At 38.1% G+C, this 13,875-nt stretch overlaps 1 protein-coding gene across 3 annotated transcripts in view; it reads left to right on the forward strand.

Moving 5' to 3' along the window:
• LOC136874391 (protein bunched, class 2/F/G isoform) overlaps positions 1–13,641 on the forward strand; it is a 565,875-nt gene extending 552,234 nt beyond the window's left edge. For 2 of the 3 annotated variants that reach the window (XM_067148028.2, XM_067148029.2), the window contains exons 8-9: positions 1,840–2,001; positions 9,976–13,641. In XM_067148028.2, coding sequence (XP_067004129.2) covers positions 1,840–2,001; positions 9,976–12,763 — 2,950 coding nt within the window. In that variant the 3' untranslated portion in view covers positions 12,764–13,641. The remainder of the gene's footprint in view (positions 1–1,839; positions 2,002–9,975) is intronic. The other variant, XM_067148031.2, reaches the window with a different exon arrangement.
• The last annotated feature ends 234 nt before the right edge of the window (positions 13,642–13,875 follow it).

Consider the following 13,875-nt stretch of genomic DNA (forward strand, 5'->3'; position numbering starts at 1 on the left):
GTCTTACAGATAAACTCTCATTCAAGTAACATATTTTCTGAGTACAGTAAGTGCTGCAATCTGTAATGATGCTGTAATCGTAAATCTGGCAGCACAGAGCGGGCAGTATATAGAGATTGAGATGGCGGTAGTTTGCGTTGAATCTACTGTATCACATTGCACTCATTGAATGAAACTTCAATAAATAGCCATATTTAAACCTAAGAATGCCAAATTCAGTCCTGCATTATTGGTCTTGGTGTAATTATTTTCTTGTTATAAATCAGAGAATATTCTAATTATGCCATGACTAACTAAGATATGTAAGATGCTGATTTTTTACTGTATGGATTGTTTTGAAGACATGGAATTAGACAAATTAATATTTATTTTTGAAGCCATATCGATGGCGAATCTATCAATGTGATAAAAATATGTAACTAAGGGAAAAATAAATGTTGAAATCCTGACTTTTTTAAAGATGATTTGCTTTTTCAAAAATGTTTATTTACTTGTGACAGTCACCTGGATATGAAACCATAAGTCAGAATATGTCATTCTTTTGTTTATTTTATTATCTCATAGTACATAATCTTTTTCTGAAAACTGGAAGTTCCTAAAAAACATTCAGCATTTGCGGTAAATGTAATGTTTAGACAGAATTATTTGTTAAATTTGCATAACCTGTATCAAGGGGCATTTTAGATATCCCAGTGCACTGACAGTGCTATTAATCCTACTGTCATGTATTTTAAGGATCAAGTTGACCAATGGCATTGACATTTAAAAAAAAAATAGATCTTGCCACACGTTTTTTCCCCTCATCCTATAAAATCTTTTCCACGCAATTTAAGTTATGGTTACCTTGGGAGAGTCACATTTCTAAAATATTCCTTTAGCTTGAATATTAAAAAGTACAGCCAGGCACCCCAAATATTTTTTGAGATATTAAAGAAGTTCAAGTGTCTATATATTCAGATTAGCATTTATTGGTGGGAAATCTGCAAGATTGGCTGGCATTCAAAGTGTTACTTTACTCATAAATTTTGTTACAGTCTATGGACTCTATGGTCAGAGAACACAGGTGATACAAGTGGACCACATAACATTAACAATCTCATGGTTCAACTTCAATAATTCCTATGTATATCAGCCCATATCGTAACATAACAACTAAGCCAACAATTCACAGATACTAGTTGAACTACACCAAGGGACAACAAAAACATTGAATCAAAAAGACCTCCAGCTCAAGGCTGTTTTAACAATCACCATCTCACAGTTTTTAACATTCATCATGCTTTTTAAGAAAAAACGTTTTAACTAGCATTTCATTTTGTGTGTCCAATGCTTTTAATTCATTATATATGGCTTACTGAGGATGACCCAGTGCCAGGTCGAAACATGTCTATGTCTGTGTAAAGTTTCGTCTTAATAGTATTGACTAGGAGGATATCAAAATAATTTTGTACAATTTTGTAAGAAACCTAAATTTTGATTGTTGTTAGTGAAATGATCTCTCTTGATCAGCTGATCTAGCAGTGAGAAAGGCAATCACTGAACTGGCGTTTTTGTTATCAATTGTAACAGAACATATTTCAATAATACTGAACTGTCTCAAACTCCTCCCCATGTAAAATCACTCAATAAACGAAGGAGACTTCCTCACATTGTGGAAGCACAGCCAGTAAATCTTTGTCCAGATACCAGATCAACTTTTGCCCAAGTTTATTCTTGCTTGTCTATTATAACTGGTTGTAATTTCATTCAATTAAAATTTATGAATGTAGAAATGGAAGCTACCAGTGCTTTCCTATATCTGTGTACTACAATACATGGGAAAGAACAAATCTGTGGCAGGTATTGGACCCCAGGACGAGTTGGTAACTTGTACTCCCCCAATCCTGGAGAGGAAGGGTCTTCATCTAACCAGCGAGCAACATCTGGCTGGAGTTGGCGGAGGCTTCCTTGGGCTAGGGGTACTAGCAATCCTGCTCCAACATCATCATCACAAGCTGGGAGGTATGTTAACATAGGGAAATGAAATGAAATCACTAGTAGAAGAGTGCATGAATTTACAGAAACTTTTAACTGGAGGCAGGCAGAGATATATGATCAGCTCGGCTGCCCTTAAATATTCAGAATTTTAATTAAGAGACCTATTAAAATTGACTATGATTTATGTGTTAAACTGAGCAAATTGACTGCGCAATTCAGGGTGTGCAGCTGTTTATTCAGAAGACGATGGGTTCAAATCCCACCATCAGCAGCCCTGAAGATGGAATTCCGTGGTTTCTCATTTTTACACCAGGCAAATGCTGGGGTTGCACCTTAATTAAATTAAGGTCATGTGGCTACTTCCTATGCTAGCCCATTGTTGCCAGAAACCAATATGACTTTAAAATATTTGCAAAAAATATATATATTTCAAGTTCTTCCCAAATTTTGACATCTTGGAATGTTTAAAAAGTACCGGTAATTTAAACTTTTCTGTTACACAGATTTTAATATAATAGTAAGAAGAGCTTCCGCACCTGGTGGCTATGATTGTTAAGGTGTGAAGTCTATAAGGTCTGACACTGTGGATAGGCAGTTCCAGTTCCGTTGGTAGTAAAATTTTCACCATCAGAATGTTGGCCAACAGAGTAGGAGAGGTGGTGGTTGTACAATTTCTAATCATTAGATCGCGTGCCAAAAGTTTGGATTCAGTTCCAAACCTATCCGCAGAGTTCATATGGAGTGAGGGGGCATGATGCTGTTGATGGCGATTCGTCCGTCAGATGGAGACGTTAAGCCTTAAGCCTTGGTGCTATTCGACAGGAGTAGGCTTTGTGCCGGCAATGGGTTTCACGCTCTCCCTTCTTACTAACATATATAACATCATTCATTTCATATCATTAACACCTCTGTTGAGGTTGACGTCAGGAAGAGTATCCAGTCGTAAAAACTCACTACGAAGATTTGTCTCACTTCATACCCGACCCCGTAGAAAAACGGGACAAGGCTTGGATATACAGTAGGAAGAGGTTTCCCACCAGAACAGAAAACTTATTCAAGTAATGGAAATAAGTATTTCAGTTATTTTCATGCCAGATATGACCATGATCAAGGAAACTGTACTAGGGAGAAGGGGATAGTCAGGTTAACTTTTCTAGCTTGTTGGGTCTGGGCATGTCCAGATCTTAATTTCATTGTTTTCTTGTTTATGATTCTGCTTTACAAGTCCAATTTGTTTAGAACCTAAACATCATCATCATCATCATCATCATCACCATCAACATTTTTATCATCATCACTGATCTGCTCCAAGAAATTATAAGTTAGCTTCTTCCAATTAATTCAATCATTGTTACTGTTCCAGTTTTTGTTGCCATCATGAATCTTTTTTGGCTAAGTCTCTCTGTACTTGATTTTATTGATATCTCTAGGCCTTACTCATGGTCTTTTGCCTGATACAGTCCAGTCAAAGCATATACTTAGAGACCTGTTAGGAGCCATTCTTTTTATATGGTTATTTTGTTCTAATATTACTAGTGTCCTTTGTAACCCAATTTCCTAATTTCTTTTAGACATGATATAGGCTTTTTGGGCTTATGCCGGGTCAAGAAAATAAGGCGAAATTCTTTACATTTTGCAGAGAACTTTGCCCCGCATCTTCAGAAGAAAATCTTGACTGTTCACGAGGAAGACTTCTCCATTAATGAAGGTTTGAATTTAGCCGTTACTATTAAGAAAGTGGTGCATTCATTCATCACCAGATGGCTCACCGTATGCTGGCACAGTATTAATATTCCAATTGGCAGCTGATGGCACCATCTAGAGTCGGTCTGGGAGGGGGGACATAACAGGTTTACATTCATTATGAAAGTATGACACCAACACAAGCCTGGAATGGAACACCTAGTGAAGAGGTGATGGGGTTGGCAATTTTATGAAGAGATGGATGGGGTAGCTATGGGAAGTCCACTTTCACTGGTAGTGGCTAATTTCTTTATGGAGCATTTTGAGGAGGAAGCTGTTGCTTCAGCGCCCATCAAAACTATGATTTGGTGGAGGTAAGTTGCCGACACATTTGTGGTCTGGGCAGAAGGTCCTGAGAAATTTCACCTATTTCTGAACCACCTAAATCAGTAAAATCCTTCAGTTATATTCAGTATGGAGACTGAGTCGGATGGATGCCTTCCTTTCTTGGATGTTCTAGTATGAAAGAAACCAGACTGCTTCTATCATAAGCCTACCCACATGAATTGCTATCTCCATGCAGATTCTCACCACCATCCAGCACAAAAACAGGGCATTCTCACGACACTCATCAAGAAGGCGATACAAATTTGTGAGCCAGCAAATATCCAGGAGGAGATGGACACACTCAAAGTCACGTTCCAGCAATGTACAGACTCATAGAGCGCTGCATCCCAGAGGGACAACTAAGCAAAGTTTGCAGAATATTCACAATACCACAGATCAATTGCCAAGGTCCTCTGCAAGCACAATATTAAAACCCTGTCTGGCACCGTCACTAAAACTGGTCACATTTTAGGTAAAAGCAATAACAAATTGTCCCCACTATTACACCCTGGAGTATACAAAATTACCTATACTTGTGGCAAGGTATACATTGGCTAAACATGCCGGTCCATGGGTACTTGTATCAAGGAACATGAACGAAATATTCTTCTCCACCAGCCAGACAAATCGGCAATAGCTGAGCATACCCTGTCGTCGGGTCATGATGTTATTGTTCCAAGATGTTCGAGCTCTTATCCACACTTGGATTATATGGGAAGCTGTGACAATACATAGAAATCCTAACAATTTCAACAGGGACACTGGCTATCAAATAATACATGGTTGCCAGCCATTAAGGAATTACACAGGTAGTTCTCCTCCCTGTCCTTTCACTATTGTGATTTCGTTTCGGTGTTTACTAAATTCATACGTTCCTCATCAGCAGATGTTCCATTGCAGGCTTGTGTTAGTGTCATACTTTCATAATGTATACCTGCTATGTGTCCCCACCCACCCCCCACCAGACAGAACCTAGATGGTGCTGTCAGCTGCCACTTGGAATGCTAGTGCTGTGCCAGTGTACAGTGACCCATCTGGTGATGAATGAACGTACCACTTTTCTACGACTAATGGCTAAACTCAAACCTTCATTAGGAGAAGTCTTCCTTCAGAACAGTCAAGATTTTCTTCTGAAGATGCGGGGTAAAGTTCTCTGTGAAATGTAAAGAATTTCACCTTGTTTTTCTTGACATGGAATAAGCCCAAAAAGCCTTAACATATCTATAATTATGGGCCATGTAAGCATCAATGGTAACATAACTAATTTCTTATTTTGTCTGTCCCTGTTTTCTGGAGACAAAAGTGGAGGGACATCACTTTTTAGCCTTCAAATCTGATATTTCTTGGTCCTGTGAAAGTACCTGCTTAAAAGCGTATAGGTAGAGGCATGAATTTTCCGCATTAACGATTAATGCAACAAACATATTTTGAAGCGATTGTTAAATCACATGATTCTGGGTAAGAAATTAGTGATTTTGCTTTTGCGAATTACAGCAAATTAAAGCAACAAGGCGAGTCTAAAAAGAAATTTACTTATTTTTCAGTAAGTGCAAAAATGCAGCAAAATTCATGGAAAATAAGAATCTTAAATTTTTATTCCAATATCACGTGTGTGAATGGAAAAAGAAGACAGAATAAGGATTTCTCATGTCAATAGAAATTTCTCTTCATATTAATGAAAATGAAAACCTACAACCTGTTTTCCAGTTATTGACCGGGTCAGGGATGTAATGAATGAAGCAGATATAGGCTGTTAAGTACGATGGGGCCGCCACTCCCAGAGTGATTTATTAATGAATGATAGATGCAATGAAATGAGAATGGAGAGTGTTGCTGGAATGAAAGACGACAGGGAAAACCGGAGTACCCAGAGAAAAACCTGTCCCGCCTCCGCTTTGTCCAGCACAAATCTCACATGGAGTGACCGGGATTTGAACCACGGTATCCAGCGGTGAGAGGCCGACATGCTGCCGTCTGAGCCACGGAGGCTCTCTCTTCATATTAATATCCTATAAAATCCCTTAATGGTATGGTCATATCGGGTAAAAGCTATGGCCATGTAGGGTGAAAGAATAATTTGTTATATAATCTTGATTAGGCTTATAGTATAGTTCTAATCAAGATTACATGAGGAATAATGAATGATTATCAATATTGATTCACTTTATTTTTTATCTTTTACATAAATAATTCACAAATCTTATGAATGAAAATTTTAATGAATAACTTCAAGAGAGGATTAAAGCTAATTAAAGCAGTGGGGTCAGTCCTGTTTCATGAAATAATGCAAATTGGTTTCCTTTTCACAAAATCAAACATTAATGAGAAAAAAATTATGCCTCTACCTATAGGTTCATGACAGATTTTTATGTAATTAAATTACATATTTTTTGTGTATGTTTTAACATAATTTACAAAGTGTATTGTTTCTATTGTGTATCCCCAAGCATAAAAACTTAATCTTATTTGACATAAAAACACATATTTTCATTAATTTTTATGTAAAAAAATTGAGAAGATCCATAATAAGCTCATAAATTGGCAATATTTGTTACTCAATAATTTAAAATGCCTCTGCATTATAAAATGATGTTCATATTCTCATTTGACGATTGCGGTATTGTTTTTAACAATGTATCTAATGTCTTATTTCTAAATGTTGTGGCTATTCCTCTGGAAGTTTGAAGACTTGCTGGTCAATGGCTATGTCATTACCTTAAGACAGCGATTCGATTTGCTTTACAAGTTGTTTCCCTCCATGATTGAGTTAGCTAGCATTCTAACTCACTCACATTAGACAGCCAGCTCGGGTTGATCAGGTTTTGTTTATAGAACGTCAGAATGTCAGTGAAAGTTAATCATGGAGAGATACAGTGACAGGGAATACTGTAAATACTGTGCTCTGGGGATTGGGAAGATATACCTCCAACAGGAGGTAGTGGAATTGTGTCACCCTTCGGATTAGTTGATCGGGTTCACATATCATTCCTGTGCACTTTCTTGAAGCCAGCAACGCTGCTAAAGGCAGTTATAAAAAAAAATACTTGATGAATATCAAAACATATTGATGCAGAACTTTTACACAGATGCAGTTAGGGTTGGAATACAGGCCAGTGGAGGAGGTGTGATTGTCTGGGCAATATTTTCATGGGACACACTTGGGCCCATTATTCCGATATACCAATCCCTTACAGCTGTATGGTATCTAGACTTTATAGGAAAGCAGGTTCATCTGTTCATGTCAACAGTACAGTGTTTCCTGGTGATGAGAGCCACTTTCAACAGAACAATATGCCATGCCACACTGCCAGGATTGTGAAGAACTTGTTCAAGGAACATGACAGAGTAGTTGCTTTAATGCAGTAGCCTCCAAATACCCAAGAGATGAACCCGATTGGACGTTTGTTGGTCGACTTGGAAAAGTGGCTTCAAATCAAAATTACTTTATTTGCAAATAGAGGTGTCTACCTCAGTGGCAAATGATATGCAAAAATACATTATTATCAAGCACTAAATTATAAACTAAAAAAAGAAGAATAAAATTTCCGAAAATATTGTACTGTACAATTTACACTAACGATTTTTCTATGAGACACACAACTCATCCTTACTAAATTTATATTATTTACAAAATTATACACATAATATCTTCTGTACATACACACATAATCATCTCATATACAGTATGTAGAATCACTTCAAATAATACTATACAACTGCTTTAAAATTTAAATTTATATTACACTTCTTTATTTTTTAACCCATTTTGGTACCTTGCTATATTATCTCCCACCCCCCACAGTGTACACCAACTGGCAGACCTGTTGTTGCACTTTTGGTACGAGATAGCCCAGAGTACCTACCGCCACTTCACTGAATCAATGTCTTGCCGAGTGGGCATGCTTCTGTGAGTTAAAGTTAGTCGTACACTGTATTGGGTACGTGGTCATAATGTAATGGCTCTTCGGTGTATATGGACCAGTGACAAAACACAGCTTGCTGTAGAAACTATGAAAGCAATGTTAGAGACTACAGCAAATTATGACAAAACTTCTATTGAATTTTCCATACTTTTGAAAGAAAAAAGACTTACTGAAATAAATTTACAACACAGTTGAGTAGATTAATGTACTGTTTGAAACAAATACCTACACTTATCTCCTGACAAAAAGGAAGGTCTTCTACTATTTTGTCTGTTTTATCATCGCCAAATCTCACATAACATATTAAAAGAACATCTCTGTTGCAGTCAATGGCCTCATCAAGCTGCAAACCAAAGTCCATCCCCTTCATTTCTTCTATAATCTGTTGGTGAAAATTCTCTCCTAAATCTTGAATTTGATGGCTGATAATACTTTCGGACAAGGGAATGGGTGAAAGCTGTTTTTCCGTGGACTCACCAAACATTGCAGACACTATATCAATAGTACATGATAAAACAAGTTCTTCTGCAATTGTATAGGGTTTCTTACAGTTAGCTATCCATTAAACTACCTTATAGGATGCCAGAAGAGCTTTGTTCGAGATTCTCGTCTGCATAGAAAGTTCCAATTTTTGTTCTTTCTTTCACTCAGCTTTCTAGAGAAATATTCTCTTGGTTTGCCCATGTCATTCTTATGAACACTTTCTAACTGGTGCTTCAATGGCACAATAGTGCACATGAAACCAAAATCTAGGTAACCATCATCGTATTTTCTATACTTGCGTTTACTGTCCTCATTGCCACTTTCCTTGTTATCCTCAATAAAGCTTCACTTTTTACTAGTACTTGCCAATTTAAACAATCTGTCCATAGTTTATAGTCAATCTCACAACACAATAAAAGTAACTGAAAACAGACAATCAATACTACATGTTTTGAATGTTATTACAGCTTAATTTCCAGGTTATGGATCATGCAGGCTGACCAACAATGAAACTAAACAGCTAGTAATCATTACCAGAGATAACCTGTTACCGGTACTGAAATAACAGCGGCTTGGAAATATTCATGTGAACTCAGTTTCCAATGGTAGCGCGCGGCCGTAGTTGATGGCCGTGTACACTGTACAGGTCCTGCAAGGAAGCCTAGCTGAACTTACCGTTGTGCCGAGACTGCTATTATTATAGTCGGCATGATTTAATGCCCATTGTGGGGCTCCAGTGTGTCACACGAATGCTTAAATTTATTTGCAGACTCACTGAAAAGCGCATTCTTAGGCTTTTTACAGTATATCATCAAGCGCATAGTGCAGGGAAGCAGGAAGAGTATGTGTGTATTCAATATTTTACATATATTACGTAGTTGAATTTGCGTTTGTTGTATTACATGCGCTGAGATCTTGCTTGGTCACTGATCAACCTGCCATGAGATTCGTTACTTCAGCTAGCCAATGTAATGGGCCAGAGTGGAGTGGAACAACTGAGCCCACCCGAACGCTGCCAAAGGTCTGTGAGGTTTCTGAAGCAAGCTCACAGGCGATCCAGTTCACACAAACACACATTTCCTTGAAAGCAGTCAATGAAAGAAAATAAAATTGAAGGGAGAAAATACAAATATGTGACAATATCTCTAAGACAGAAAAAATTGTTTTCTTGTCAATTTTCTCTGTAAGTGGACACAGCTGTTTTCTTCATCGTTAATACGGAAAATTTCACGCTGTCCGTGGAAATAATTCAAATTTCCCCAGGGCACCATGGCGCACTGATTGAAAACCACTGTTCTAAGGTAATCTAGAAGTATCCTTGATGTGTCGCGTTGTTGCCGAACTTATAATCCGATAATCGAAGATACGGTCTCGTAGACCGCACACATGTGATTGAAGGTTAAATATACTTTGTGAAAGTGAAGATCTAATAATAACCTAACATTTCTCTGATTGCCTATCCTCCAGTAACATTCTTAATAGAATTACATGAGAACTTAAATATCAATTCTTTTTCTTCCAGGGATCAAGTTCCAGGTAGTTCAAGTTACCGCAATGCAACCAGTAGTCCTGACAGTCAGTATGGCTTCAGCAGTCGACCAACTCCTGTCGAGGTGGAGACTCATCCTGCACCATATAGTCGTGACCCTCGTTCTGCTGGAGCCAACCCTCAGGTGTCACAACAGCAACAACAACAGCAACAGCAAGGTTCTCGTAGTGGTGGGCCGTTCATGACTGAGGGCAGCGTATCTTCAATCCAAGTTGAAGGTTATGGACAGAGGTACTACATGTGGGGACCTCCTCCTCCATATTCAAACCCCAACTCTGCACACAACAGCCCAGCACGTCGCGAGCCAATTCTCAATGTGCTGACTCAACATACGGCCAACACGGGTAATGGACCAGGCAATCCTGCTACCACTAGTCCCTCATCAAGGTTCCACCACCAACACCATCACCATCTTCATCATCACCATCATCACTGTCAAATGAATCAGCAACAAGGGTCACAGCCTCAAGAGGGTCAAGTGCCTCAAGGTGATATTATCGTGCCAGTACCAGGAGGGCTTGTAAAACACATGCAACGGCATCGTATTGTTGGGGGAATGAGACGTTTCCAAGACCAAAGACGTTTTGATGAATTCTCCTCATCATCTGGTGATGGTGTTATCAATATGAGTGAAGGTGATAAAAGTGTAATTGTAGAGAACTATATGAATACTAGTGAAGCTGAAATGGCTACCTCCGGTGATGCAACAAGTGAAAATAACACAGACTCCTCTACTGGAGGCAAGGACAGAATAAGTAACACTTTACCTGCACGTAAAACAAAGAAACGTATAGATATTTCTTCTGTGAAATCTGTAGCTAATATTCCATTCTCTTTAGATCATCCGATGAACCAAAAATCATCACCAAGTCATTTTGTAGGTGTTAATAATCAAAATTCTAGTAGTGGTTTTCCAAGAACTAATGTACAGATGTTATTTGGACAACAGGGTTGCCATGATGGTAAAATGACCATAGAAGAAGCTGAAGAGACTTATCAACATTCCTTGTCCAGTGGAGGAACACGGTCTACGAAGGACGGTAGTGGTTCACCTCCTGTGGGCAACATGTCTCCTCGAGTACGTTATATGTCTCACCTTCAGGGTGTTACTAATGCTGCGTTTCAAGAGCAAGAAGGATGTTCTCAAGGGAACAAGAGTGAGCCTACAGAATCAGAAGTGTACTTTGCAGATGTCTCCTCTTGCTGCAATGTCTCTGTGCGAAATGATGGTCAAGACTCCTCTCTATATGATGAAGCTGTCGATCCACAAAAGCAGAGATTGATGATCTTAACTCAGCGTGAGGGTCAGTCCAGTGGAGGACACCTCCAGAGATTACCAGAGACATTTGCGATGTCTGATAAAAATCACCACCACCATCGACGACTTCTTCAGGCAGAAGTTATGGGTAGTGGGAATCATCATCCATTCCAGAGACATCCAATGTCAGACATGATGTCTGATAAGGGACATCCACACCATCATAGACTTCTAAGTTCAGATGGCAGTACCTTGACATGCACAGGCTCTGATGAACAAGAACTGTCAAGTAACTGCTTTAGTTACCAAAGACAGTCATCTACTCGGAATCGAATGCCCTTCCCTTTGCCTCACCATCCAAGTATGGTGAAACAAGATTCTTCAGCTATTGAAGAAGATATAGAAGAAGGTGTATGTCGGCAAAATGTGCCGTGTAATAGAGACTTTTTGGAATCTGAAATGTTACGTCAACCAGGCAATACAAGAACAGATATACCAAAAGATCCATCCCAGCAAAGCATGTCTGTATCAAGTAATAGTACTGGTTCACCACTAACCGAAAACAATGAAAATTCTTTTATTTCACCTATGTCAGTATCAACTTCATCACCTGGAAGTTTTCCTAGTGAGCAAGCTGGCAACTGTGGAGCTTATTATCGTAATGAAAATGGCAGTCTCACAGAGATTGTCACCCCATCAGGTACACCAGTGATGTCTAATACTGGAGGTGAAGTTTTTGATAACTATCCACAACCTCAGAAGATTCCATATGAACAAAATTCTATAATGCAACAAACAAGGTTACATCACTTACAGCAGCAACAACAACAGCAACAGCAGCAACAACAGCAGCAACAGCAAAGAAATAATAACTTTCACAATCAAAATCATGACACTCAGAATGAATATATGCACAGTGGCGATCAGCATTTCTTGGCTCCTGATGCACAGTATGAGACAATCCCTCAGCAGGCTCCACAAAATGCAGTCCAGCAGGCTTACCAGTGTCACCTACATCAAAAGAACTTTGGACAATCCAGAGAAGACTTTAATGGTAATACTCCACCAAACAGTCCAGGCAAGAATAACTTGCCTCCAAGTCGAACCAATATGATGACAAGTTCGTCTATGAATATGTCGTCTCCTGCTCGTAGGCGACTGAATCTTCCACTCCATGTGACAACACCTGGAGCAAATAACAACAATAATGCTAACAACAACATGATGGACAGTCTGTATCACACAGCAACCAGTACTGAGGAAGAAGAGTCTGAATCACATCAACAACAGTCATCTTCTAACTGTTACAGTGATGCTACAATGGACTCTGGTTGCCACAGTGGTTCAGAATTTGCTTCCAGACGTCGAGGAGGAAGTGCTAGGGCCTCAGTTCGAGGTAGTACTGGAGGAGCGGGAAGTGCGAAGCCCATGGGTATGATGACAGATGATGACAGTGAGGGACAAACTATTCCTGTCTCTAATATGAGATCGGTGAATGTTTGAAAGAACTGATCATGTAAATATTACGCAGTCTTGTATAATGACCAATAAATAGAAAAAAGCATGTACAAACAAAATGTTATCATCAAACTGAAACATATTTTCTTTTAGAGAGCATTTATAAATTAATTTTTAAAGGTATATAGCCATGTAAAGTGTTTTATATACTGAGGACAATATTTATAATGCAATGTCCACTTGTCTGAAGATGAAATGTTTTTGATAATGGAATCTTAATCCATTATCTCCAGTTTATGACATACTTAATTATGTAAAATATATATGATATTAAAACAGTTTCATTCCTAACTCCATGAAAGTTTCTAACGAAGCAAATCATTGAAAATTCAACTGATGCTCTCTTGCCCTATATGAAGCCCAGTATTTGGATATCATATCTGTGTAGGTCAAATGTTTGAATGAAAGTTCTTTGTTAAAATATACAAGCCCTACTAGGCTATAAAATCCACATATTTTGGCTTCATATGTTCATACCAGTACCTTAATACAGTCTATATTTTTTAAGATCTATGATGAAATCAGTGAGTGGTTTGTAGCTGTGAGCTAGTTTAAGCTTTATTATTTTCCCACTGTAAAGAAAAGAAACTGTCTTCTCCTACAGTTTGAAAACAAGTAAATAAATATAAAATTCTATTATGTTTAAAAGTATAATCATTTTCTGTATACTAATGTCTACTTAACTTGTACTAAAATGTGAATTAAATTGCCTCATTATTGTAAAATTCTTGAATTTACAACAAAGACTTGTGTTTTACTGTAAAAAAAAAAAGTAAGAAATGGTACATACTGTAAATATAATTGATAATAAGGCTTCGTACTAATTTTATCTGTATAAAAATTATTTGAAGATCAAGCCCTGAATACTGACAATTATGTGTGTTGAAATTTAATGAAAATTTTGAGTTATCAGTATTCCAAAATGCATATAGCGATATCGAATCTTTCAGAGAATTCTTCGTGAAGATCAGCTATGACCTGCACAAGGTGACCATACATCCCACATTTTGATTTGTGTCCTGCTGTCCAAAAAATGGTTGCAGGATGCATGGATGTTCCACTTTGAGCCTCTCAATTCTCAACGTACCTAAAAATCA

The sequence above is a fragment of the Anabrus simplex genome, chromosome 5 (assembly GCF_040414725.1).
Source record: "Anabrus simplex isolate iqAnaSimp1 chromosome 5, ASM4041472v1, whole genome shotgun sequence".
Classification (NCBI taxonomy): domain Eukaryota; kingdom Metazoa; phylum Arthropoda; class Insecta; order Orthoptera; family Tettigoniidae; genus Anabrus; species Anabrus simplex.